The sequence below is a fragment of the Pseudovirgaria hyperparasitica genome (assembly GCF_010093815.1).
Source record: "Pseudovirgaria hyperparasitica strain CBS 121739 unplaced genomic scaffold EJ05scaffold_22, whole genome shotgun sequence".
NCBI lineage: Eukaryota > Fungi > Ascomycota > Dothideomycetes > Acrospermales > Acrospermaceae > Pseudovirgaria > Pseudovirgaria hyperparasitica.
Window position 1 is genome coordinate 319,555 of NW_022985570.1, and position 26,236 is coordinate 345,790.

Consider the following 26,236-nt stretch of genomic DNA (forward strand, 5'->3'; position numbering starts at 1 on the left):
GATGCAGACCCCAGCCTGGCGCGACCCGAAAAACAGGGACTGGCTGTTGCAGCCACTTTTTCTCTTCGGCCTTCCATTTCGACACGTCAATGCAGGATACTACGAAAGATAAGTCTGAGTGCAGGTGGAGAGGCAGAAAATCCTGAGTTGAAATAATAGTGCTCCGATGTTGACTTTTCAATTGGGTGTGTGGAGCAATTGGACGTCGTAGAGATGTCACAACGAGCCGAGGGCGTCGGTTCATGTCGAAGCTGGCGCCGGCATGTCATGTTAACGTATGCTGCGCATCCAATCGTTCGGATGGACGGGTGCGGCACGGCAGAAGCAAAGAAGAACGTGGAGAGATATGTAACTATGTATCTAAGACGTCTAGAGCTGATGGGTGAGCCACCATGCCAGGACAATTGGATCCATCATTTCTTGAACCACAGAATAAAGATATCTGGCGCTTACGGCGACAAAAAGCTATGGGATACATTCGACTCCCACGGGGTAATAATCTCTCGATGCTTAGAGGATCGCAGTACAGTTATGCAACACAGCGACTCGTGTTTGTATTCTCGGTCGCTTCCTCGGCCTCTGTGCATCCCTTTCGGTTGTACACGCATATATGGCTCTAGAAACTATACTCGTTAACGTTAATGCCGTTACAGCTGTGCAGTGGAAGCCCCAAGCACAGGCAGAGGACACTTACGTTATCCACTAGGTCGTTGGTCGCCTCATTCGATTGGCGACTTGGATCCTGGGGACTCCGCATAAGATGATTACGATGGGGCTGACTGCGACTGCATCCGTGCGACCAACAGACAGGCACAGGCTGCCTTGTGTTATGCAGTCTCTCTTATTCATTACAAGGTTCATTGTTTTCTTTCCAGCGCGCGCTTCTCTCTGTGCGCGTGCTACTTTACCTTGTCTATTTCCTATTTGGTCCAGATTTCCGCACACTGACAGCATACATATTCTGCTGATGAGATTGGATCTGTTCGCAAGATTGCGTGGGATCTTGTAAGCGCCTACGCCATCAGACACTTCCACCAGTCCCGTCTATAGCCCCCTCCCCCCTCTGGCGTCCTGAAAGTGAGATGTATGGCGTGCAGGAGTGTGGATCGCAAAAACGGCCGATGTCTCTATTACAAGGAACTAAGCTCCTCCCTTGTCCATTCCTGCCGCCACTTATCCCGAACCATCACCCGTCGACGTCCTGTGCAAACGATACGCGCAATTGACCCTCGACTCCCCTCTGTCCATTGCATCTGCTGCAGTTCCTGAGAGTGCCTCCAGCGCCTCCCAGGATTGCATCAGATGCTTGTCGCAGACTAAACCCTGGTCATGTACTATCTATGGTCTGGTGGCCGGCCAGGCTTCGTTACTCTGTCTTTCCTATTTATCTTCAACTTGCCGCCCACATTGACGTCTTTCGGTCTTCTACAATCCCACCTATGTCTACCCTCCTCCAAGTTTCTCTCTAACAGGGTCACACTGTGGTTCCCTAGTCCCTCGTTTCGGCATGTTTTCTGCGGGTTATTCTTGGCTTGCCTTTGCCGCTGTGTTGTAGGTGCCTTGTCCTGTATGCCTCATATCAGAAACATCTAACATGGTCCCAGCCTCTTTCGATATATCCGCTTATGCGTTAATGTTTATGCTTATTACATTGGGTATAAACCCACACCTATTCCTGAAAAGCTATATCCAAGGGATAACATCACAGTCATTCTACCTACTCTAGGAGAGAATGCTGAGGAGCTCCTGATCACAATACAGTCAGCTTTACAGAATGAGCCACAGAAGATTGTATTAGTGACTCCTAAAGTGCATCTAAAAAGAGTTGAGGCCATGATGCAAAACGTCTACGAGCCGGCTCGCAATCGTATCAAGGTCTTAACCTCGAACATGACCAATAAGCGTCAGCAGATCGTTCGAGCACTACCAGATGAAGTCGAGACACCCTTTGTGATGCTGATCGATGACGACGTAAAGCTGCCACCGACATTTTCGGACTGGGTACTGGCACCGTTTGCGAATCCGAACGTAGGCGGAGTAGGGACGAATCAACGGGTTCGACGGAGTGAGAAACCCAATTTCTGGGAGATTCTCGGCGGGATATATCTACAGCGGCGCAATTTTGACTGCACTGCTTGCAACTATATGGACGGCGGACTTCCTTGTTTGTCCGGGCGAGCAGTTGTGTATCGATCTTCTATACTGAAAGATCCAGAATTCATGACCCAGTTCAATGAAGAGAGTGTTTCCTGGTTCAAGAAGAAATACCTGTTGAATGCTGACGACGATAATTTCATAACTCGCTGGCTGTTCAAGACTGGATACGATATCCGAATGCAAAATCACCCAGACTGTGAGGTTGAGACCACTCTAGCTCCGGACAGAACCTACTTGAGACAATGTGTCCGCTGGTCAAGGAGCAATTGGCGGAGTAATCTTACCAGCCTCTTTACCGAACGTAACGTCTATCTGTAAGCCAGAGCATACCAATGATGTTCCCTGTACCACTTGACTGACACTGTCAATCAGTATGTATCCTTGGAGCACGTACGCTGTCTTTCTAACCACCGTCACCCAATGGGCTCTAGCCATGGACTTGACGATGATCTACCTGCTGAGTCGAGTGGTGAGAGGCTGGGATACCTACGATACATACATTGCATACTTTTTGTTTTTCTGCTGGTGGTTGATGTCTAGGTTCATTAAATTCGTGGGCTACTTCCGACAATATCCCATGGACCTTGTGAACTATGGATTGCTGATCATTGGATTCGGCTATTTCCACAACTTTATTAAGTTCTTTAGCGCATGCACCATTCTCAACGTAAGCTATGGGGATCAATTGTCTGTCGAAACCGAGTGAATACTGACGACGAAGACAGACAGATTGGGGAAGCAGAGAGGATGCCGACCGAGCTCCAGACAACAAAGAGCGCCTTCGAAGGCTCCGAGATTGAATCGTCCTATCCTCTAAAAGTTTTGAACTTCCGCTACCGATCCTCTTCGAGCCTGCAATGAGCGATCGAACGAATTTTACGAAGAGCATCTGAACGACACCATGTACTACACTACGATTATAACGAACTTGACTAGATTATCGCGTGGGACATAATCATTGCATTTCATCTTGTAGCCCATCACATAGCCGAAGGCTGACTACATTCCTGGGCACTGGCGTTCCGGATCCTACGGGACCGTATTTGGATACTTTTCAATCAGGTTGCGTATTTATTTTTGAATGTAATATACTCTACAAAAGTAAGATTTCCGGCTCAAAAAGAGGCACAAAAGGCCTTGGCCAAGGTACTGGTTGGCGTTGCATTTTTGCTATTACTTCTTAGGTCAGGTTCACGGCTTTCAAAATAGATGATTCTCTTCTCTATTCGCTACCTACGCTCTATCTCAGCACATCCATGATCAATCATATGCCAGCGAGGCACCAGACGGACTAGGGATGCACAGGTTTTGCAGATCAGTCGACTGATCGACACGAGTATCTTGTGGCGTCTCGACACAACCGTTTTATGTTGGAACGGCGACTCGGCCGCACCGACGACAAATCAGACAAGCCATGGTATTATCGACCATGAACGGAGGCCGAATGCGAGAGTGTGCCAACGCCAGATCATCTGGGCACGGATGGACAATGCAAGGGCTGAGGCGATTCATGGATAGGCGTTGCGAGTCGTCATCATGGAGATGGACTTGTGGGCAGGCCGGCGTGGCGCGTGTGTCATGGCAAACCACTCCAAGGAGACAAGAGACAAGCGACGGCTAGGGGCGAGACACTGGTATCATTGGAGGTCTCGGAACGGGTCCACTTGAATTACGAAGTCGTTTGGATTGGTCAGCAGGTGCGCCTCGTGGCGTAGGTGAAGGTGAAGAAATCTACGCGTGGCCAAGTGATAGTTACAGGACGATGCACGACTATGGTAGGTGAATCCCTGAAAGCTCTGGACGGCCGCCTTGGATGCTGTGCAGCTAAAGGTTGGAGAGAGGGATGGAGGAGGTTGAAGTCTTGAGTGTGCATATGGTGGCTTGGTGGTGCTTTGGTGGTGTTGTGGCTTGGTGCCAGGCCCGCCCCTGCCACCATACCCCCCCCCCCCCCCTGCTTGTTCTGCCGCGGCGTCTAAGGCCCCCTTGTTCTGGCTGTTATCGCGTCAACCGCGGTGCATCGTGACTTGTCAGACGACCTCAAAGGCCGTGGAGAGATGGTACAGTGTTACTACACATGGTACTACATATGCTAATGCAGATGATATATGCCGCCTGTGTTTGTGTGAGATATAGACATGGCGTATAGAATGCTGCATGTCATTCTCTGGGGCTCTGCCTAGGCTCTCGCTCGGTGGCTATTTGAGATGATAGACTATGCCGTTCTTATTGCCACATGCATACATAATGATCGTTGCAGCTGGCAGCAGCTTCTGGCCTACCTACTTGATAGCCGCATGCACAGTGAGCCGCAGATCTCGAAGGCGTCGACAGCCGATCCAAGTATATAGTATAGTCGATGAGAGATTATCTGGTGGCCCAATGCAACGACGAGCACTTGCTGCATCAGACCAACCAGTATCTACCACACTAATACTACGTACTTTCAGCTAACTCAGCTCTCCGCTTCCATTCTCACGGACAGCCCCCAATCACCCATTAGAACTACCCCTTAGTTCATCGCCAATCGTCCATCGTCCATCGCCCCCTCGACCAGTGACTAAGGCGCAATGGATGGGAAGCAAGGGCGAGCGGGGTAGTCCAACTTCTAGTTCTGTGTAAGTTAGCGTGGCTTAATCTTTGCTTGCGCCGCCCTACTTCCTAAGGACCTTATCTTAAATGGTAAATCGGAGTTTGTATCATAAGTGCCAGTCGGTGGCACCGGTGGGTGATCCTCCGTAGCTATCTGTGATGAGTCCGTAGATACCCCATCTGGTCATTGATACTGTACTACTACGTACACTTCTATCAAACAGTCTGTCGATAGCATACGCCTCCGGTCCGTCTTCAGAAAGTAAGAGAATAACAATGCTGAAGAACTGCGAAGCTCCAATATATTTCAAATACTAAGCAACTACTGAAGGTTCACAAAAAGGCCCCCATCGACCAGTAGCTGTGCTCCGTTCTGTTGACATGGTCAGCTTGGATCGTCAATGATACGAGAATTAGCGAGCTTACGACATATCGAGACATATCACTAGCAAGGAAAACAGCTGGTCCAGCGAGATCATCAGGCATACCTGTCCTACCCAACGGTATTCGTCCTTCCATATACGTCCGCTTGGTATCGTCTTCTAGGTCTTTCTCGTTTAACTGGGTCTTAATGGTCCCAGGTAATAGAGCATTGCATCTGATCCTATACTTTCCCAGTGCGCAAGCCAAAGACTGCATCAGGCTCAGGACCCCTGCTTTGGTCGGCGTGTAATGCGTCTGCAGACCGCCACCAACCAGCGCTGAGATAGACGATATGCCAATGATGGATCCGCCATGGCCCTGTGAGGCCATCTGTCGAGCGGCTGCTTGTGTTGCGTAGAACGCCCCATGTAGGTTGGTTTTGACTGTGAACTCGAACAGATCCTGCTCCAGACTATGCGCAATCCATGTGAGCAACCAGCTGAATTACAAATTTGCTAGCGACTCACTCTAAAAACTCAGCAAATTGACACACGCCCGCGTTGCTCACGAAAATATTAAGCTTTCCGAATCGATCAACAGTCTGCTGTACCAGCCTGAGCGCGGTTTCTTTCTTTGATATGTCTCCAGCCACAGCAATCAACGGACTTTCCGATTTGTTCTCAGCTACCATAGACTCAAATTGCCTCTCCGATGCTTCATCCCCTAGATGGTTCACACAGACAGACGCGCCTTGTTTGAGATACTCAAGGGCGATCGCTCTTCCGATACCCGTGACCCCACCTGTGATGGCGGCGACTTTACCGGCTAGTAGTTGAGTCATGTTTAAATGTACTTGTTCGTGCGATTCGATGATACCGACGATTGCGTTGGAGATGCGGACGATGATGACAATGATGATAGAAATCTACATTGGAATCACATCGAGATATGAATTCACTAAGCTGCGGCAGTTTTCGTCTCGGTACAAAGGCTGCCGAGAGACTCTGCCGCTGCCCCGGCAGGCGACTGAACACCGTAATGTGCACAGCATATATATAGAATAGTAGGTACGGCTTTGCTCATCATTAACCAAGATAGCTGCACAGCTCATTTGGCAGATCGAGATAGTAGAGGCTATGTTTGAGTACGATTGCCCTTGATATGCCGCTTGAGCGCACTGATAAGAGTCTTACCTGTTCTGGAAGGACCCTGGTCCTAAACAGGCACTTTCTGCATCCGTAGAACTAGGAACGTACTGTAGTATTATACAGGACAGGATTTGCGTCGAAGTTCTTATCTCAAACTCGCCTCCAAACACGGACCATGCCTCATCACCACAGCTGCGTCGCTTTACACCCTCAAAGCAGGCACTTGATTGAATCACATCTCTACAAATGGCCAAACTGCTACGACAACCCATCAAATTGGCACTGGTCCAACTAGCCACCACATCCGATAAGGCCCACAACCTCTCCCACGCACGTGTGAAGGTTCTCGAAGCTGTCAAACAACACAGCGCCAATATCATCGTTCTCCCCGAATGCTTCAATTCTCCCTATGGCGTAAAGTATTTCTCCAAATATGCCGAAACTCTTCTCCCATCGCCCCCCTCTGAGACTCAATCCCCGTCATACCACGCCCTATCCGCCCTGGCCAGGGAATCAAACGCATACATCATCGGCGGTAGCATCCCGGAGCGCGACCCAGAGACCGACGATCTGTACAATACGAGCTTGACTTTTAACCCCAAAGGTGAACTCCTAGCCACGCACCGCAAAGTACATCTTTTCGACATCGATATCCCTGGCAAGATCACGTTTCGTGAAAGCGAAGCGCTGACAGCCGGCAACAAGCTCACCCTCATTGACCTGCCTGAGTTCGGCAGGATCGCCGTCGCCATCTGCTACGACATCCGATTCCCAGAGATGGCCATGATCGCGGCGAGGAGCGGCGCGTTTCTGCTGCTGTACCCGGGTGCGTTCAACATGACGACGGGCGCATTGCATTGGAGTCTGCAAGGCCGCGCAAGGGCGATGGACAATCAGGTTTATGTGGGGCTTTGTAGTCCGGCTAGGGATATGAATGCGGATTACAATGCCTGGGGGCATAGTATGATTGTCGATCCGAATGCGGAGGTGCTGGGCGAGTTGGATGAGACAGAGGGGATAATTGCAGCCGAATTGACTGGGGAACGGATTGAAGAGGTACGAAAGGGCGTTCCAGTATATGGACAGAGGCGATTCGATGTCTATCCAGATGTGAGTGAAGGAAAGATCAACATTGAAGAATAAAACGGCTACATGCAGGCTTGACAGGGACCTCGTCCTTCACCAGAGGTAACAAAGCAAAACTGCAACATGCACATCAGACGCATGGCCACTTCAATCTTTCCTGAAGTAGTCTTCGAGGCCTGGTCAATTTCCATAGGATGGATGAAATGCAGAGCAGGATACGCAGTCTCACATTAAGCAACCTTCAACCATCCGACTCTTCCTGATCCTCTACCTTGCTCATTGTCACCCGCTTCAGCTCCAGATATAATTCGACCCGTCGTAACTGCACGACCTCTGCAGCTACCCAGGTCTGTGGTATGAGCCTTACGATTCGATACTGACCTCTTTCATACTCCAGGCCACTTCAAAGTATGAATTACTACGGCTTGAAGGGGAACAGAAACCCGGGGCACGAGGAGGGAACCACCTGAACGAGTGAGAGAGTGGCTGGGTTTATATGCCTGAGGCATGGACAGGGCAACATACAGCCTTGTTGCCTGACAGCCTCGCTGTCGCAAATGGCATGCCCAAGCATCGAGATCCATGATCCGTTGCACCCATACTAATATCCATGTCCCCTACACTTTGCCCTAATAGCATGCGCATTGCGATGGGATCAACCATGCTGGTGTACTTATACTCATCGCTGATTTGAAGCTTGTCTGCAGAAACCATCTACATACATCCATATCTCACCACCAGTAAGCTATCTATGGCGATTAATGCAGAGTACCGGTAGCAGCCAGCCGCTTGTCACGCACATCTCCGTTTGGGAGATTGCAGCAAATACTCACTTCACTGCTTGCCTGCATACGTAGAGTTTGTATCTTCACCGCAACAGACTATCACTTACTTGTTTGTCCTTCTCGTTTTGCACCACACTTCATGATATTAACTCTTTCGGATTGTGTCCATTTCCGCGAAGCCCGCTACTTGCTACCCGCTGAGGTTCCCGCTGATACCTCGCTGAGACCCGCCGTGATACTTGGCCACTCTGGATCTAGCACGGCAAATCCATCCCATCGCGAATGCTGTGTCGCTGTCCTTCTTCAAGCCTCCTACTCCTCTCTTTTCCCATTTCCTTCTCATTCTCATCGCACGCAGGCGACATTCCGGAGCCTACGTGCCTTGTCCTCAACCTCCAGCCTCTCCCTTCGCCTCTCCCGTGTCGCCGCTCCCTAACCTCGCCGCTACGGACCCTTCCCACGCGTCATCGTCCAGCCGCCGGCCTCTATGAACAATACCAGACCTATTCTTACCACACGACACAGCCATCCGTCTGACTTCCTGCCCACTATCGCTTCAGTTTCGTCCAATTCGAACTTGTCCGACCTTGCCGTTGACGAAACCTCCTCCGTTGAATCTACTCCTTCGCCGACCTCCACAAGCGCGTCCGTTCTAGTTACTGAGAGGCCTCGTTCCTCATGGCTTTCCGATAAGAAGACCAGGAACGCTGGCACACTCGTTTCTCCTACACAGGGTCGCAACGCTTCCATTTGGTCAAGCCTCGCTGAAGGAAAGACTGCACGACCCAAGAGGAAGTATTCGGTTACAGGGCCCAATTCCACCGAATCCCTGCCAGAGCCTGCCAGCCCTTCACCGTCCAAAAAACAACGTAGAGGTCTTTTACCCAGAGCTCCACCTATTCTCGACGACACTGTCTCGAACAGTCCAGAAAGCTGCCTTCGCCCTCCACCGTCTCCCCTATTCTTCTCCCACACGAAGCAAGAGAGACCGCAGCTACCTCCTCGATTCTCCAGCTCAGAGGCGGGTGCAAGAATGCTGAGCAAGGCGGGACGGGAGGATAGCTCTATAAAAACTGTCATCCTAGCTCGCGGTACCTTCGACGCTATTAGCCCTCATGGTTCCACAAGTGTCATGCAGAATCGAGCCTCAAGTGAGCGCTCAAGTATACCACCAGAGTCTGCAGATAGGCATGATCCGCTACGGTTGCTTGGCTCAGTTGGCATAGTTGAGTTGCTGGAGCAAGATATCAGACCGACCTTCATCATTGATTTGGCCGGAGCATACAACTATGGACCGAGTGCCTTGCATCCCGTCTTCACAAATTCATCCTTGCGAAGCGACAAGGCTCTCTATCATCGTTTGCTTGACATTAGATCTCGCGAGTCGTCTCCGATAGAGCCAATGCCTAAGTCGCTGTCACATTTCAAGGCCTGGATACTTGACGGTGTTGTTCAAGGCGAAGTGCTAGACGTGGCCCTTCCCCCTTTCGAGCATGCCGGCCACACGTGGTCTTGTACAACCATCAGAAAGCGACTTCGTATAGTGAGCGGTGCTCGCGAGGCTCCTCGAGTAACACGTGCAAGTTCACAATTGACGCTTCGAGCAAAATCTGCCTCAGCAGGATCAGACCCAGCATCATTCTTGGAAGACATTAGCCCAAGAAGTCCGGCATTACCGACAGTGTTGTCTTCGACTGAGAATGTTTTAGAGTCTCAGGATTATTTCGGGACCCCCGCGCCTCAACATACAGTTGGTGATGAGCTTCCAGATGCCGATGTAATCCTGCAGGACCATGTGGTGGAACCACCTTCGCTTGGTACCACTTGGCCAAGCCTTGAAAACAAAGTGAAGCATAACGACGTCTCATACAGTCTCGATACTCATCCTTCTCTAACCAACGAGTGCGTTCTCCGAGCTTCTGTTGCAGGCGACGTTGACTGGTTTTCTAGGGCCCCAAGCCCTCACAAGGAACTTGGTGGGTTCTTTGACTGGACACGCCTACCTATAACAGATGCGTTACCTCGCCATATTAGATTCGCTCGTAGCGTGGATTGGGCCAGTACTAGCCTTGGCCCAATCGAGTATTGGTCTTCAGACCTAAGGCAGATGTGTAACCTCATCATGGCAAGCCCACACCCTGCAGCCATGTATTGGGGTGATGACTTAATCGCGATATATAATGAAGCATACGTTCTGCTTGCAGGTCAGAAGCACCCAAAACTGATGGGTCAAAGTTACCGTGAAGCTTGGGCAGAAATCTGGGACGACGTTAAGGAACCGTTCGCAGAGGCGAAACTGACTGGCCAAGCGACCATGAAGGTATTTTAATTCGCGCTGTATAAAAGGGATGTCTTAAAATGCTGATTCGTTCAGGACGATGATTGTCTCTTCATTAAGCGCTTCGATTGGCTTGAGGAGACGTACTTCTCGTGGTCCATCATACCAATGGTTGGCGGTGATGGCAGTGTAATGGGTTTATATAATCCTGCATTCGAGAAAACAAGACGAAAAATCGCTGAAAGGCGCATGCTTACACTACGGGAGGTTGGTGAAAGGACAGCTGCGGCGCGAGATGTAAAAGGCTTCTGGCAGCAAGTTCTGACCGCGCTGGCAACTAACGATCACGACACTCCATTCGTAATGTTGTATTCTGTGTTCGACGAGAATGACAGTGATTCAGCTTCGATGCACTCCGCTAGTCTCATAAGCACCAAACAATGCATGCTTGAGGGTGCACTTGGTGTACCTGAAGGTCACCAATCTGCGCCTGCTTTAGTGGAACTGAAGACTTCCTCAGAAGGGTTTGCGCCGATTTTTCGTGAAGTCATGAAGACAGACAAGCCTGTGCAGCTCAAAGTCGGCAAAGACATTGCTCTAGACATGATTACAGGCATCGAGTGGAGGGGATTCGGCGATCCTTATCGTGAGGTAATTGTATGCCCGATTCACCCCACAACTGGAGATACCGTATTGGGGTTCCTTGTTATGGGCGTCAATCCGCGACGTCCTTATGATGATGATTACAGTCTCTTTGTGCAACTTCTCAGCCGCCAACTAGCGACCTCTCTAGCTTCGGTGGTGTTGTTCGAAGAGGAGATCAGACGGGGCCAAAAAGCCGCTAAATTGGCTGCTCTCGACCGCATGGAACTATCAGAGCAACTGCGTGATAGCGAAACGCGATTCACTCGAATGGCTGAGTTTTCTCCTGCCGGGCTATTCATTGCTGATTCAGCAGGTCATATCAATTACTGCAATGATACGTGGTATGAGGTTTCAAGAGTGCCGAGAGACGTCACAAGTACAGATCGCTGGATAGAGGCAATCAGAGAAGACGACCAGGAAAAAGTCCGGGCGACTTGGGCCAAAGTCGTGGAAGAGAAGGAGGTAGTGCGGTGTGAATTTCGTTTCAAGACACCCTGGGTCGCTGAAGGTGGAGAGCGCAGTGACACATGGGTGTTATTCAGTGCGTATCCGGAGACGGACGTGCTGGGCGAACTCAAGAGTGTTTTTGGCAGCATTACCGACATAAGCTCTCAGAAATGGGCCGAAGGTCTTCAAAGACGGAAGATGGAGGAGGCTGTTGAACTGAAACGGCAACAGGAGAATTTCATCGACATCACGAGTCATGAAATGAGGAACCCTCTCAGTGCTATATTGCAGTGCGCCGACGAAATATCAACCTCCTTGACCGACTTCCGAAGTAGTGAGGCCCGGACGATTGACGATAAGCTCGTCAGCGGTAGCATTGATGCAGCCCAGACTATCGCGCTGTGTGCGCTACATCAAAAAAGAATTGTTGACGATGTTTTGACCCTATCAAAGCTTGATTCAGCTATGTTACAGGTTACTCCGGTGGACGTGCAGCCTCTGACCGTCGTCCAGCGAGCCTTGAAGATGTTTGAGGGTGAAGTTGCTACAGCTGACATCAACCTGACATTCAACGTCGATGAATCGTATGAGCAGCAGCACATCGACTGGGTTAAACTAGATCCTTCAAGAGTTCTTCAAGTCCTCATCAACCTCACGACGAACGCCATAAAGTTTACGACTACAGAGAAGAAGAGGACTATTACTGTCGGAATCGCTGCTTTTAATGAACGACCATCCAAGGCCGGGAACGCTATCGTCAAATACTTTCCGCCCCGGGGGAATATGAAGGCTCAGATGGAGGCAATCGACTATGGGCATGGTGACGTTGTCTATTTGCAATTTTCTGTTCAGGACACAGGTCGCGGTCTGAATGACGAAGAGAAGAAGCTACTCTTCCTGAGATTTTCGCAAGCTAGCCCAAGAACGCATGTACAATATGGTGGCTCTGGCCTCGGCCTCTTCATTTCGCGTGAGTTGACTGAACTTCAAGGTGGCGAGATTGGAGTGGCATCTGAGGCTGGCAAGGGAAGCACATTTGCATTTTACGTTAAATGTAGGAAGTCAGAGGCTCCAGAGCATCCCTTGGACCAGCTACCAGTAACCATCGGGCGACATGGCTCCGCGTTCTCCGCTTCCGAGGCAAAATTCGGCATTGGCAAACGGGAAGGCGCAACGAAAGCAAGAGATTTCGCAGTCGGGCCTGAAAAAGAAAAGTCACCTGCAGTCACAGCCACTAAGGACAGGAAGCATATAAACGTGCTGATCGTTGAAGACAATCTAGGTAAGTTGCCATACAGACATGCACATCACAGGGTCCAGCTAATGAGCATGCAGTAAATCAACGTGTCCTGCAAAAACAACTTACCAATGTGGGATTCAAGGTGACGGTTGCGAACCACGGAGGTGAGGCTTTGGATGCTCTTCAAAGTAGTAAGATATGGCATAAGCCGCCTTTGGGTGCGAAAGAGTTGCACGTCGTACTTATGGACCAAGAAATGCCCGTCATGGATGGCCTTCAGGCTACGAAAAAGATACGTCAATGGGAAGGCGAGGGCCAAGTTGTGCGTCACATACCCATTATCGCTGTCACTGCAAACGCGCGTCCTGCTCAGATCCAGACACTCATGGATGTTGGCATGGTGAGTAATTCATATTTATCTCGAGGTACTTCCAGCTGATATGACCTTAGGACAACGTTGTTTCGAAACCATTCCGTATACCTGATCTTGTCCCAACGATAGAGGAGCTCTTCGATAAACATTTCGAGACCTGAGCTGGCACTCACCTGTAACATATTTACACACACCCAATAGGCATCACGTCACCCACGATGCATACGGTCTCCCCTACCCGGCTTGCCTCGGACCTCTGCTGCGTGTGATGCATCACATCGACTTTGTGTAACTCCTCACGCGCCAGCACCACCGATCCTCAGGCTTAATTCTCCGTTTCACTGACAGAATATATCAAAAGATATATCACATGTCGTTTGCGTGTGCAAAGTCTCTCCCATCTGGCTGGGATTATTATACACGGTACCATAGATCACATTGATGAAGTGGCATATCGGAGTTAGAGGAGGCTCTAGGAAAAGCGGATTCCTACCTATTACCACAATATGTACAATGGTATTGTGACTGTATATAGTGCGTCTGTGGGCGCCTTTACATAATTCTCCAGATCCGTAAAGGGGAGAAGGTACAGCAGAGAATGCATATATACCTACTGGAGGGGCGTCGTCTCGACAGCTATAAAGTCATTGAGACGTTCAATCCAAATTATGGATCAGGCAAAATATCAGGCAACCTTCCGGCTCATAGCTATCGTAGGACTAAGTTAGCTCAACAAGTCCGGCCTACGTTATCCGGTTTGTTCTCGGCCAATTGGCTAATTGAATTGATTTCATGCAGTTCTCATCATGTCAAGCCTCTGTACCACCCGGTCTCTGTCTACATCCTCACACACGTACGTACGCACATACAAACACGAGTACTCCCATCTCGTGGAGTACAGACAATCCTTCGAATTACACACTTCTTCAATATTTATAGTCGTTTCCATAGGGCTGCCATCTCATCACAACGTCATGGTTGGCGTCGGCGGACGTTCTAAGGCCTGCGCCAATTGCTATCGTCGACGCATCAAATGCGACGAGACTAAGCCAGAGTGTCAGAGGTGCATCAAGGCAGACCTCAAATGTGAAGGTCCACGTGAAACAACCTTTATTCAGTACGATAACCGGGGGAAAGGCCGCAAGCAAATTAGAGTCACCAGATCTACTGAAACCTTAACAGCGCTACCAACGGCCAGAGATATATCTTGCGCCGGCGAGGGGGAGAATTATGCGCTCGTTTGGAGACCTCGGAATAATGAGGCTGTCTATAAACCTGGTTCGAAGCACCCCGCTGGCTCTGCGTTCTCTTTGTCCATGTTGGAATTTCACCCAGGCCTCGGACTGCTGCCTCCGACCGACGATATCTATGAATGCTACACGAGGTTGAACCTGCTACAGGGCCAAACACACGAGCCACTGGTAGCTTCGGGCTTCAATCGTAGCCTCTTGAAAAAGTGCTTCAACGCCCTCGCGACTACCTATTTTGGTGCTAAACACCGGCAGGAAAAGCTGGTAAGTCACGGGCTGCAGCGCTACGGTAGCGCTCTGAGGGATCTGAACGAAGCTCTGGGTGACAACGAGAAGAGGTCTAGATATGATGTACTCGAGTCTGTACTGGTGTTGACCATATTTGAGGTGTGATTGATCTAATTGAGCTGGCTACTCATGCACGTACTGATCTTCCGTCTCGCAGTTCTTCAGTTCTCACAAAGAAGATGGCTGGATCAGCCATTCGTGTGGACTTGAGCGACTAATGGAAGTTCGAGGCGCGGAGTCCTTTGCAAAGATGCCAGAACTTGTCGTATTGGAGTGTTCCAGACCAGCTATGGTGATGGCCGCACTTGCCATACGAAAGCCCTCTATGTTTGCCAGGCCTGAGTGGAAGACAGTGCCGTGGAAATCCTATCCTGAGAGGAGAGACATAGTTCATGACCTTATCGAGCACCTTGCCGATGTCACATTATTATACACAATGAAGGACAGTTTGAATGAAACCTTCTTTCAGATCCATGGTCTCGAAAGGTTCAACACGCTCATACAACAGACTCTAACAGTGCTAGCGCAGTTCAAAGCTTGGAAATGTCGATGGGATGAACTCCATCCAGACTGCTTTTTCGAAATCGAGGATTCAACACCTTCTCCAACCGTACTCAATATATATGGCGACCCAGTACCGGCATGGAGAACACTCACCAGATACACGACCTTGTATCATGCCAACTGTCTAGGCATGTACAACGCAAGCCTCATCGTGGTGCTGAAGTTCTATCAGGAACTCCTTGTTCTAGATCCTTCGCGTCCACATTCAGTACCAGACTTCCAAGATCAGCTATTTGATACCGGAATTGCTATTTGTAGGAGCGTCGACTACCATCTTGAGGAAGACAAGATCGGAGCAGGTAGCTTTTATCTCCTATTTCCACTTCGAATGGCCTGGGATGCCGTCGGCCGAGAGCACCCAGATATATCGCTGTGGCTGAAATCCACACTGGCCAAGATACAGGTCGGTTCCGCTGGTCATTGGGGTATGGCCGAGTATCTGCTCGAGGTTGGGAACAGGACGAGTTCATCGACTTGATGCCTGCTTCTGTAACTTATTTCAAGTATCGAGGTTCTCGATGACAATGTATTCGAGCCTACCCACCTCCTCTGCTACTCTTTCATTTTCCTTATGCCGGTACCATTCACTAGTGGACATCTGTTGGTTCAACTCAGGTTGATTCTCGACAGGCAACAACTTGCTCGAATACTCTATCGATATGACAGCCTCCGGGTCCTCCATCTACTGTGTTTCAGGAACCCCTGTTGTTTCAACATCTGGAATAACACTCCCTGGTCGAATATTGCTGACACTTGTGATGGTGTCCGGTTCGAATTCAGCGTCCTGATCAGAGGATTCAAAGCCAGAGTCGGAGCCAGAATCATTGTATACACCAGCTATGCCTGAGTCATTTCGACTGTAGGGCTTCGCAGCAAGAGCCTTGAGATTCTTTGTCTCAATTTCAGTGTGATCCATCTCTTGCTCCATCATGTGTGATCCAATTCGCTCTGCGGCGATGGCATCCAGCAATGAGCGGTCTTGGTTTGGTGGCGCCACTTCCAGCGTTAATTCAGCAATGTACTCGCCCAGTGCAGACATCCGGCGATCTCGCAAGGACTTATAAATTGATTCATCGTCAATGGGTCTATTTGGTGGATCCGGTCAGCCTCATGGATACATGTGGTTGTATCGCGATACCTACGATAGGGGGTCCCGTTCTGCTGGAACACCAATAATGCTCACAATATCATCGTCGGTCAGGATTCTCATCTGCAGACCCCTCGGTCTCAGGAACGACTTGTTGACATGATCGACAAAACGCCTGCCTCGTACTGTAAGGAGAGCAGTGTCACCTATCTCAGTGCCAATTTGTGAACCTAGACCAGCAAACTGTGCCCAATGGTACGGCATTCCAAGGGCTATGACGCCCTCTTCTGCCATCTGTGAAGGCGGATGTGTAGCCTGGACGATGCTGAGCTGATCGATGAGCCTCAAGAAGTCCGTCTCATGAACATCATGATTCCGCAAGACGTAGCTATAGGCACGAACGAACGGCAGAGGAGTCTGGGTGGCTACATTTGGCGCCATACGGGGTATGACGACTGGTTTCTACGCGATCTGTTCAGTATGTAGAGCAATAATCTCCTTGTCAATCTGCAAGGCAGCATCACAGACCTCGAGGCGCGCATCCGCTACGGATGGGTCGACCGGGTGGATTGGGATCCATCGCAGACTCCGTAATAGTACCAAGTCCTCGCATTCGTCGCGTTGCGACACGAAGCTCCGTTTTATACCATATTGCTCCTCCTGTGCTCGCTTGATCGGATAGTCCCACGGCATAATGGGCACCGTACAGCCCATGTGAAGGTAGAGCATCGCCTCGAACGACACAGCAGCGAAAACTGAAGAAACGGAGATAACGATAGGGGAAAATAATTCGAGTATCAAAGTATCAATTGCAGGACTACAAAACGATAGTGAAGGATTCTCGCTGCCAGCTCCTCCTAGCTATATCACAAGACTCGAGGATCGATACAAGGTATATATATATTACCTTAATGCACTACCTCTACATCACAACGCTAGCAAACTAATGACGCAGTATTGGACTATGCGCTCGCTCTTGACGTAAATACTTACTCTGCCCCCCCCAAATACACAAACATGCACTTCAGACGTCGATTGCTTAGTTCGAACCAGCACAGTAGCCCACTCTATGTCCCATGCACGCTGCGGAAGATGTCGTACACGGGCGCCAAACTAGTCACAACGCTGTAGCTGGCCTCCACTCACTGAATAGCGGCTAGACTATAGTCGGTATATTCCACGAACGGGCTAATGCGATAGTGCGTCGTTGCATGTTGCTCACTAAGATGCAAAAGATGAATACGTGAATGGTGGCTGCTTGCGCCTCGCGCCGGAAAACCCATGGGTCACTAGTCTCGAATAATACACGTATATATTCATGCGCGGATGTTCAGGTTGTTTGAAACGATCAGCGTCTCACCGGTTTTCAATGGTATGTTAGACAGTGGGTTCAGAACAGAAAAGCATTCGAATATACATAGATGACTTCGCGGCGCAGCGCAGCCAATAGCATGCTTAAGTGCGCTACCCACATCGAGCATTCCGCCCCCATATGCCGCTTGAAAGGATAGCCGTATAAGCAATAATATGGGAGCTAAGCCCAGACATACTCTACTATATCTATTATACCAGACAGACCGCGGTGTGACATATCGGTATCAGCGTCGTGAGGACGTATCTACAAGTTCAGCACCGCTTTTAGAAGAACAAGGAATCCTGTAGCAAAACGCCTTTGATCAGATCACACAGCGCCGAAAATCAAGCTTGATCAATTTGCATTTCGCGGGAGCAATCATGATAATAATAACAGCAATAGTAAATCCTGCAGTCTGACATGTGTCGTGAGCAGGGGTTTACCGCTAGCGTGTATGCTATGCTCGATCGGGTGCATTTCTCGAATTGGGGGCTAGAACAAACTAGGTATCCCGATCATACGAGAACAGGTGATGAAAGCATGTCGAGCATGTCGGTCGAGGGTGAGCATATCAGGATCGAGGACGGAGATAGCGGTCCACTAATTAGAGCTTCAAAGGTATGCTTGGTTGGCAAAAGATCAAATTGAGTGGGTTGAGAAAAAAATGCAAAAGAGACGGGCTCCACCGCGATTCGAACGCGGGGCCTCCTGCAAGCTTGAGCGAACCCAAAGCAGGAATCATACCACTAGACCATGAAGCCAATTGATGAAAAAAGTCGGTCAAAACTAAAATATATTACATTTTGTCTCTGCATGCTAGCCAATATTTGTAGTTATCCTCATCGGTCACTACCCACGATAATACTACGCGATGAGTACGTTACCAGTATCCCACCAAGCATTGATGATACATGCCACACTCAATGGACAGACTGTATACACCTATCATCTCTTAGAGTCGTCTATTATCTGATGCTATGTTTCTATACTTCTACTGTCTAAGTTCTAGCATCTATGCATTTCTGTTCGACGAATGCATTCGTCCACGAGATACTTTATCATGAACGCCCCCATATCGACCACCAGCAGCGAACTTCGTCTCTAGACTTCGCGTCACCTGTCCAACCCCAATCATCGTAACCAGTTTCTTGCCCTTGATCTATGATGACAAGTTCTATGTCAGCCATGCGCTCTTTAAACTCATCCCTTTCGGCGCAGAAGGCCTCTCGCAGAGGGAGCTCCACGATGACACGCGCATTCTTGTCCGGCAGGAGTCGTGCGATGATTGCGTTGACCAGCAGTCGAGGATGATCGGAACTGTATAGGGCATCTGCGACCAGTACGACACCGAACCGCATGGTAGGTAGCTCAGCTGCATCTTTGGTATTCACGTCATGAACACATTGCAACGTAAGTGTCTCTGGTTTTGTCCAGTCCAAGACACCTACACAAGCTTGCCCTCGGCAACCATCGATAGCATTAACATTGGCATCAACGTTGCGTTGAAGATTAGATACGATATCTGGCAGGTCTGTAAGACAAACTCGCCAACCTAAAGTAGCGCTAGCACTAATTCCAACGAGTCCTGTACCTGCGCCGAGTTCTAATGCCCATGATCCATGGAGCTCCGATGGTATAGCGATTCGCCGAAGTCGACGAGCAAGCTGGTATGACGAAGCCCATGTCTTGAGTCCGAGATTGTCTGCAGTCAGCGCCGGCTCATGGATGGCAATCTCAGTGCTGTGTTCTACTGATGGGATTCGAAACTTCCTGGTCATGGCGGGCATAGCACTTCGACCTGATCGTTCACTGAGCCTGAGACTTGCTTGCTCCCAAATGAGCTCTTTCGCTTTCTCGTCGAGTATCCAATCCAAGTTGCTTGAGATTATGCCGGTCAGGTATCTGGGTACACCATCGTTGCTGACAGACATGCTCGGTACAGGCTGCCCGGAGACGATGGACCGGCGTCGTCGCGTCGAGATTACATAGTCGTCTGAATAGTCTTCTGAATCACTGCATTCCCATGATGGTGGGGCGGAGGTGAGAAGACCTAGGGTTTGGAGGAGGATATCGGCCGAGGGTTTTGTATAAAGTTGCGGTAGATCGAAGACTGATAGGGATTAGCGTAATTGTAGGGATTTTCGCGCTCCTAGACACACCATGCAACTGCTCTGCATTGTCTGCTACATTGCCCTGGCCCATATTTCAAGGCGCAGTGGTCATCGCCTGGATGCTGTAAGCCTGGCGGTGTCCGATGTAGAATATTTGGTATTCGTCCGTGCGTCAGGTTAATTAGCGCTGGCGCATACCTACCTGAACGGGCGGTGTCGTCATAGTCCTCGTGATATTTGTAATGTGGTATGGTGGAGAAGTAGTCGAATCCGGATCATCTCTTCAGAGTATCCTTGAATCCATAGTATGCTTGTTCAATATCAAATTGGAACTCCCGAGCTTGGTCTTCGGTTAACTTTTCAGACACTTTCATTTGGTTGAGGGTTATCAACCACTGAATAATCTTCGACTTGCTATCAAATTCCTCATCGGTAACCTTGTTCACGGCCTGTATAATGTCGGCTAGAAGTGGATGCAATGTGTCTTTCTCCAGCATCCCAATCTTGACGGCATCGAGAACTGTAATGAAGTTTTCAGTAGCTGTGACCACCAAGATAACATCGGCGTCTGCATTGCCTCCATTATTGGTGGTCGATTTATATGACGAAGCCTCGACTGTCGCAGGGATACCGACCCTTATGCGTTCGGTTGCTCGAGGACATTCCATCTGTGGCATATAAGCAAGTCAATCATCGTGTCTGGTCCAAGTATACATACATCCCATTCTCTTGTGAATGTTTCGATATCCACGAAGGCTTTTGCAACTGTGTCATTATTCAAAACAGACTTGTACTGCTTTAAGAGGCGGCTGCAGGTATCTGTGTATTCCACTTCCTTCATCGAATCTCGAAGGTAAGCTTTCTCGACTGCATCCAAGGTAACAATGATACTATAAAGCTCCGCCAGCGATTCGTAAAGGTCACGCTCAGCGTTCGTCGTGGACAGCTTAACTTCCTGCTTGAATGTGAGCTACAATGCGCGGCCAGACTCACACGATCTACACTAACCTCATCAAGGCTTATCGTCGCCGAAAGATTAGATATTGGAGTGTAGCTATAGGGAGTCGGCGCATATGGCAGTTGGCGCTGGTGATACATAATGTCGCTGTTGGTAAGTAGAATCTCTAATTCCTAGCTCTGATAGTATTTAAGCTTGCTGAGCACAGCACGTGGATAGTTTGAGCCTAGGGTGCTGTGCCACTAAATGACCCACTTAATTTTCAAGAACTGGTAGCTCTCAGATTTTTCCCAACACCAGCCGCAACCAACATCTCGCCAACGGCGACGCGATACGCTTCAAAGATGCCCCAGTCAAAAGCGACAAAGAAATTCGAGAAGAATCGCCTTGGTGATGTTCTCAAACGCCGAAAAGAATTCAAGAAAATCAAACAACGTGAACAGAAGAATGCCAAAAGGAAGGAGAGAGCTCGAGAGGACGGAGAAACAGATGGCAACGACGCCGAGAAGAAGCGCAGCAAACCTAATGACGATGCGCTTAACTCTATGAGTGTGGACGACTTCTTCGCTGGAGGTTTCGAAATACCACAAGACCCGAAGAATCGCAAACGAAAACGTACAATGCCACCGGAGGATGAGTCAGTGTCTACCAAGAACCATGAAGATACCGAGAGAGTGGAAGTTCCAGTCGACACCGAGTCAGATTCGGACGACGGCTTGACTCACCAAGAGCAGCTTTCAATGCTTGCCAAGAATCAACCAGAGTTTTTCAAGAATTTGCAAGACGAGGCGCCCAAGTTGCTTGACTTTGATGAGGACGCGGAAATGGATGGTCTTGTCTTCAGCGACAGTGAAGCAGACGATAGTGGCAACCAGACGAAGAAGAAATCGGCATTAAAGAAGGCCGAGGAAGACTCAAGCGAGGACGAAGATAAGGAGATGGCAAAAGAGGTCAAAATACCTCAGGTGAAACAGTGGACCAAGTCTATGTTAGAGTCAAATTCGTTGCGAACTGCAAGAGAGGTCGTTACTGCGTTTAGGGCTGCTACACGTATAGACGATGAAGATTCTGGAAAATTCAAATACACCATATCGGATTCTGAAGGTCAGTCGCTTGATAATGTCTACATCAAGCGCTCCGCTCATAACTTACAGCATACCATGCGCTTATCATGACGGCTCTTAAAAATATACCAACGCTACTTCAACATCAAGTACCATACAAGGAGAGGTCCGATGGTAGAATGTGAGATCTACATCCCGGGACGGCGGTTTAAGGACTAATGGAGACAGTCAATTATCAACGGAGTCGAAGAAGTTCAAGACAGTCTCGCCTATCATAAAGACTTTTGTCAACTCGATTCAACAGCTTCTGGAAGACTTATCTGATGATGCTACCCTCAGAGTCACCCTCACAGCTGTGCAAAATGTCGCGCCGTATACCCTGACACACAAGAAGCTAGTCAAGGATCTCGTAAAATCTATTGTCGAAATTTGGTCTGATGCTTCTAACAGCGAGGCTGCGCGCATTGCAGCGTTCCTAGTCCTACGAAAGTACACTGTAATCGGCGATACAGGCATTCGGGAGTCTGTCCTTCGCGCAACCTACCAGGGTCTCGTCAAAGGCAGTCGTAACACCACGATACACACCATACAGGGTGTCAACCTGATGAAGAATTCTGCCGCTGAGCTCTGGGGAATAGACGCCGGGGTGGGCTACACTACAGGTTTTACCTTCATTCGACAGCTTGCGATACACCTTCGCTCTAGTATCACCAAAAAGGAGAACGAGTCGTACAAGAAAGTCTATAACTGGCAATACGTTCACTCTTTGGACTTCTGGTCACGTGTCATATCCCTATTCTGCGACAACCTGCGCGAGGCTATGTCTGGGAAAGAGTCTCCCCTACGGCCCCTGATATATCCTGTCGTGCAAGTCACGCTTGGTGCCCTTAGATTGATCCCAACATCGCAATATTTCCCCCTTCGCTTTCAACTCATACGATCCTTGTTGCGTATCACTCGCACAACGGGAACATACATCCCCCTCGCTGCTTCATTATACGAGGTCCTGAACAGCGCAGAGATGCGAAAGGCTCCGAAGCCTAGTACGCTCAAAGCACTGGATTTCAGCATAAATATACGTACCCCGGCGTCGTATCTGAGGACCCGCATTTACCAGGAGGGTGTCGGCGAGCAAGTAGTGGAACTCTTCTCCGAATTTCTCGTGCAATGGGCGAGGTCCATCGCCTTTCCGGAATTAGCCTTGCCAGTTATAGTCATGTTGAAGCGCTGGCTGAAAGAGACGGGCTCTAAAGCTAGTGGTAATAAGAACGGTAAGGTCAATGGGGGAATTTCGTTACTTGTACAAAAGCTTGAAGCAAACTCAAAATGGATTGAGGAGAAGCGAGCAAAGGTCGAATTTGCGCCTGAAAATCGTGCTGGAGTTGACGGATTCTTGAAAGAGTGCGAGTTCGATAAGAGTCCCTTGGGCGCTTACGTTGTGACACAGAGGAAACAAAGGGAAGAGAAGCAAAAGATAATCGAGCAAGCACGAAGAGATGCAGAAAACGATAGGAAGGCGAAGACGAATATGGAGGATCAAGAAGAAGCTGACGGTGTCGAGATCAATGGTGACGACGACAGTGATGAAGAGGTGGCTGAGCAGGGAAAGAATAGTGATGAGGATGATTGAAACTGAGACACTAGGACGAAAGTGTGGACGGTCCTTCCATGCCCTATTCGATTACACAGATGGCACAGGCCAGATTCTGTGGAAGTTGAAGCTACAAATAGAACAATACTTTCTCTAGCCCTCAGGCCGTTACTTGTAGACGCAAAAGACCAGTACTTTGAGCCGACCATTGCCGGTGCCGTAAGCGGAAGTGGCGCCCCGCACAAGTGCTGTTCACTGCAGAAGATCGGATATGTCTATTGTTCAGGATGCATCACACGTCTCGGCGTGATTGCCCAAGTTCCAGGCCTTGTATCTCCTGTTATACACTGGGTTTACGACCTTTAAATCAGAATCCAGCAGATAATCTCAAAGCAGCCGGAAATGGATGATCGCACCGGAATGGTTCCCCAACATTCGGGAAGAAACATACTACCTTGCTCGGTATCATTCCGTGGCCCCTTAATACAAGAAGATGCTGAACTAATAATCTAGTTCAGCCATTCTTCACGCGATTGCTACGAATAGCAACCTATGGCACTAATCAAACAGCTATACGTGATCTACGGACAGGGGCGGTGAAGTCATACCTGGATCTACTCAGCGATGCCCTCAGTCTACGAGAAAGGCTCCTTAATCAGCTTTCTCCGCACGTATTGAGGGCACTCGATGCAGGTGACGAGGTATACATTTGCATATTCGTGCCCGGGTGTTACGAATACGCCGTGGCTGTGCTCGCCGTCATTGCCCTGGGCGCCGCTGCCGTACCCCTAGCTGCTGTGCTCCCCGTCGAAGAAGCCATCTACTTTGTACATAAGAGCAAGAGTCCACTCGTTATCGTCTCGAATGCTACGCGCCAAAGGGGAAACGAAGTAAGCCAACTACTCAATCAGAGACACGCGGACACAGCACAGGGAAAGAATTTCAAGTCTGTCCCTGTTGAGCCATGTGTTGGCACAAACCCGTTACAAGTCGAGGACATATACATCAGCTCCAACCGTTATCTGGATGATAACGCAGCTGGTTTCGTCATCTTCACATCTGGTACCACAGGCCCTCCCAAGGGCGCCGTCATGCGTCGCGCCTACCTGCACGACACCGCCCTCGGCGTCGTAAAGCACTTCACCATGAATGCAGCCTCCGTCCTCCTCCACGTCCTTCCCGTACACCACGCCACCGGTGTCGGCCTCATATTCTTCCCGGCGCTCATGGCCGGCGCCACGCTTGAGTTCCGCAGTGGCTCCTTCGACGAAACCTGGCTCTGGACGCGAATTCGCGACGCGGCCGTAAGCAGAGACCAAGCAATGCGCCTGACGCATTTCTCCGCCGTACCCACCATATACATGCGCATGATGCGTTTTTTTCAGAATACCCTTAGCAAGCAGGCGAATAGCGCTGAATACGTCCAGGGCGCTCGGCAGCTCACAGCATTGATGTGCGGCACGTCTGCATTGCCGTGGCCTGTGGATGACTTCTGGACGCGGCTGCTGGGCCAGAAGATCATTCAGCGGTACGGAGCTACGGAGATCGGAGCGGTGATTAAGGTGCGCATGGGCGTCGGGGCGGTGCCGCATGGCTCGGTGGGAGAGCGCGTAATGGGCGTGGATATCAAGCTTTCGGAGGGCGACGAGGGAGAAATGTTGATCAAAAGCCCGGTGTGTGAAATCTACTCTACTCCTAAGAACGCCGCATGTGTGTTAATGTGACCCTCCCAACGCAGTATATGTTTTCCAAGTACTTGTTTGACGCAGAAGCAACGCGGAACGCGCACGAAAATGACGGCTACTACAAGACTGGCGATAGTAAGTTGCGTCATCTGACATACGCATGACAACTAACCTTGTTTTCACAGTTGCTCGCCGCGAGGGAAGATTCTACTTCATCCTCGGCCGCGCGTCCCAGGACATCATAAAGTCTGGCGGCTACAAGATCTCGGCGTTGGACATTGAGCGCGAGATTCTCGCCTTGCCATTCGTTTCCGAAGTCACCGTCGTGGGCGTCGCAGATGCAGAGTATGGTCAACGAGTGGCTGCGGCTATAACGCTGCGGCAGGAGGGCATGGTGCAGAATTTTCGGGAGACCCATGGTGAGGGCCCGCACTTATTGTCGATATATGCATTACGAGAGGATCTCAAGACAAGACTGGCAGGGTACAAGTTGCCTACGTTGTTACGAGTTGTCGAGGGCGAACTGCCGAAGTCTGCGACCGGGAAGGTTGGCAAGAAGACGCTGGGGCCGCAATATTTTCCAGAAAACTATGAGAGGCATGAGGAGATACAAGTATGGAGACACGTAAAGACGAAATTGTGACTAGTCTCTTATGGACTATTGGCTGTGCTGAAAATGTACTGAAACTTCCGCCGCCGCTTTAAGTGTCTTCCAGCGACCCGATTTTGTCGCCGTTGCCCTTTTCCATGCTTCTACAGATCGCCATGTCACAGTCTGATCTTGCGAGATATTTCACTTCGTGCATACGGCGTCCGATCTCATCGCATCTAGCAATAGCTCGAGTTTTCTCGTGAACTGTACCTTCAGCATTTTCAAACCAAGTTACGACGTGAAGCAAACCCTACCTAGAAAATTATCTAGCTATTAAAGTAAGATCGCGCTACGAAACCAGTTTATGGCATCACCTTTGTAGCCCAAACCAAATCCTGACTTCTGATATGATACGAAATGAGTAACAATGTATGTGTACGTAGTAAGACAGTCATGGTTGGCTGAACTTTACGTCAAGAAATTTGCACATCTTTTTTGACTGAGGATGCCAAGGATATACAGCGATGAATGAGTACAGAGGGTCATTGGGTTGAAGCGAAGGTTCGGTGAGAGGTGTCTCT

At 49.6% G+C, this 26,236-nt stretch overlaps 10 protein-coding genes and 1 non-coding gene across 11 annotated transcripts; 6 read left to right on the top strand and 5 right to left on the bottom strand.

Annotated features, from left to right (window-relative positions):
* The first annotated feature begins 1,388 nt into the window (after positions 1–1,388).
* On the top strand, positions 1,389–3,264 carry EJ05DRAFT_227580 (putative polysaccharide synthase Cps1). The gene is made up of 4 exons (XM_033739952.1): positions 1,389–1,551; positions 1,605–2,471; positions 2,530–2,824; positions 2,883–3,264. Exons 1-4 carry the CDS (start codon positions 1,508–1,510, stop codon positions 2,955–2,957), a joined length of 1,281 nt encoding a protein of 426 aa, XP_033595620.1. The 5' UTR covers positions 1,389–1,507; the 3' UTR covers positions 2,958–3,264.
* A 1,578-nt stretch (positions 3,265–4,842) lies between these two features.
* EJ05DRAFT_470659 (NAD(P)-binding protein) lies at positions 4,843–6,028 on the bottom strand. Its single transcript, XM_033742949.1, has 3 exons — positions 5,637–6,028; positions 5,173–5,581; positions 4,843–5,119 (listed from the first exon to the last, which is right to left on the bottom strand). The coding sequence occupies exons 1-3, from the start codon at positions 5,948–5,950 to the stop codon at positions 5,069–5,071; spliced, it is 774 nt and encodes a 257-aa protein (XP_033595621.1). The 5' UTR covers positions 5,951–6,028; the 3' UTR covers positions 4,843–5,068.
* A 394-nt stretch (positions 6,029–6,422) lies between these two features.
* On the top strand, positions 6,423–7,861 carry EJ05DRAFT_480677 (putative nitrilase). The gene has a single exon (XM_033744908.1). It carries the CDS (start codon positions 6,504–6,506, stop codon positions 7,398–7,400), a length of 897 nt encoding a protein of 298 aa, XP_033595622.1. The 5' UTR covers positions 6,423–6,503; the 3' UTR covers positions 7,401–7,861.
* Positions 7,862–8,615: 754 nt separating this feature from the next.
* Positions 8,616–13,605, top strand: EJ05DRAFT_523319 (uncharacterized protein; the record flags this gene model as incomplete). Its single annotated transcript, XM_033748798.1, has 4 exons — positions 8,616–10,448; positions 10,503–12,780; positions 12,834–13,138; positions 13,189–13,605. The coding sequence occupies 4 exons, from the start codon at positions 8,616–8,618 to the stop codon at positions 13,270–13,272; spliced, it is 4,500 nt and encodes a 1,499-aa protein (XP_033595623.1). The 3' UTR covers positions 13,273–13,605.
* Positions 13,606–14,085: 480 nt separating this feature from the next.
* Positions 14,086–15,691, top strand: EJ05DRAFT_505362 (uncharacterized protein; the record flags this gene model as incomplete). The annotated part of the gene is made up of 2 exons (XM_033747696.1): positions 14,086–14,748; positions 14,807–15,691. The coding sequence occupies 2 exons, from the start codon at positions 14,086–14,088 to the stop codon at positions 15,689–15,691; spliced, it is 1,548 nt and encodes a 515-aa protein (XP_033595624.1).
* Positions 15,692–16,189: 498 nt separating this feature from the next.
* On the bottom strand, positions 16,190–16,835 carry EJ05DRAFT_480679 (uncharacterized protein). The gene has a single exon (XM_033744909.1). The coding sequence runs from the start codon at positions 16,739–16,741 to the stop codon at positions 16,352–16,354; it is 390 nt and encodes a 129-aa protein (XP_033595625.1). The 5' UTR covers positions 16,742–16,835; the 3' UTR covers positions 16,190–16,351.
* A 1,496-nt stretch (positions 16,836–18,331) lies between these two features.
* EJ05DRAFT_t76 lies at positions 18,332–18,415 on the bottom strand. The gene has a single exon. It is a non-coding gene; the product is annotated as a tRNA-Pro (tRNA).
* A 297-nt stretch (positions 18,416–18,712) lies between these two features.
* Positions 18,713–19,856, bottom strand: EJ05DRAFT_505364 (uncharacterized protein; the record flags this gene model as incomplete). Its single annotated transcript, XM_033747697.1, has 2 exons — positions 18,713–19,764; positions 19,814–19,856. The coding sequence occupies 2 exons, from the start codon at positions 19,854–19,856 to the stop codon at positions 18,713–18,715; spliced, it is 1,095 nt and encodes a 364-aa protein (XP_033595626.1).
* Positions 19,857–19,948: 92 nt separating this feature from the next.
* On the bottom strand, positions 19,949–20,907 carry EJ05DRAFT_227805 (ESCRT-1 complex, Vps28 subunit). Its single transcript, XM_033739954.1, has 3 exons — positions 20,774–20,907; positions 20,484–20,720; positions 19,949–20,433 (listed from the first exon to the last, which is right to left on the bottom strand). The coding sequence occupies exons 1-3, from the start codon at positions 20,861–20,863 to the stop codon at positions 20,041–20,043; spliced, it is 720 nt and encodes a 239-aa protein (XP_033595627.1). The 5' UTR covers positions 20,864–20,907; the 3' UTR covers positions 19,949–20,040.
* A 116-nt stretch (positions 20,908–21,023) lies between these two features.
* On the top strand, positions 21,024–23,580 carry EJ05DRAFT_533765 (Noc2-domain-containing protein). The gene is made up of 3 exons (XM_033749140.1): positions 21,024–21,827; positions 21,878–21,968; positions 22,016–23,580. The coding sequence occupies exons 1-3, from the start codon at positions 21,068–21,070 to the stop codon at positions 23,415–23,417; spliced, it is 2,253 nt and encodes a 750-aa protein (XP_033595628.1). The 5' UTR covers positions 21,024–21,067; the 3' UTR covers positions 23,418–23,580.
* Positions 23,581–23,684: 104 nt separating this feature from the next.
* Positions 23,685–26,016, top strand: EJ05DRAFT_227941 (acetyl-CoA synthetase-like protein). Its single transcript, XM_033739955.1, has 4 exons — positions 23,685–23,840; positions 23,897–25,051; positions 25,117–25,198; positions 25,249–26,016. Exons 1-4 carry the CDS (start codon positions 23,781–23,783, stop codon positions 25,704–25,706), a joined length of 1,755 nt encoding a protein of 584 aa, XP_033595629.1. The 5' UTR covers positions 23,685–23,780; the 3' UTR covers positions 25,707–26,016.
* Positions 26,017–26,236: the final 220 nt, after the last annotated feature.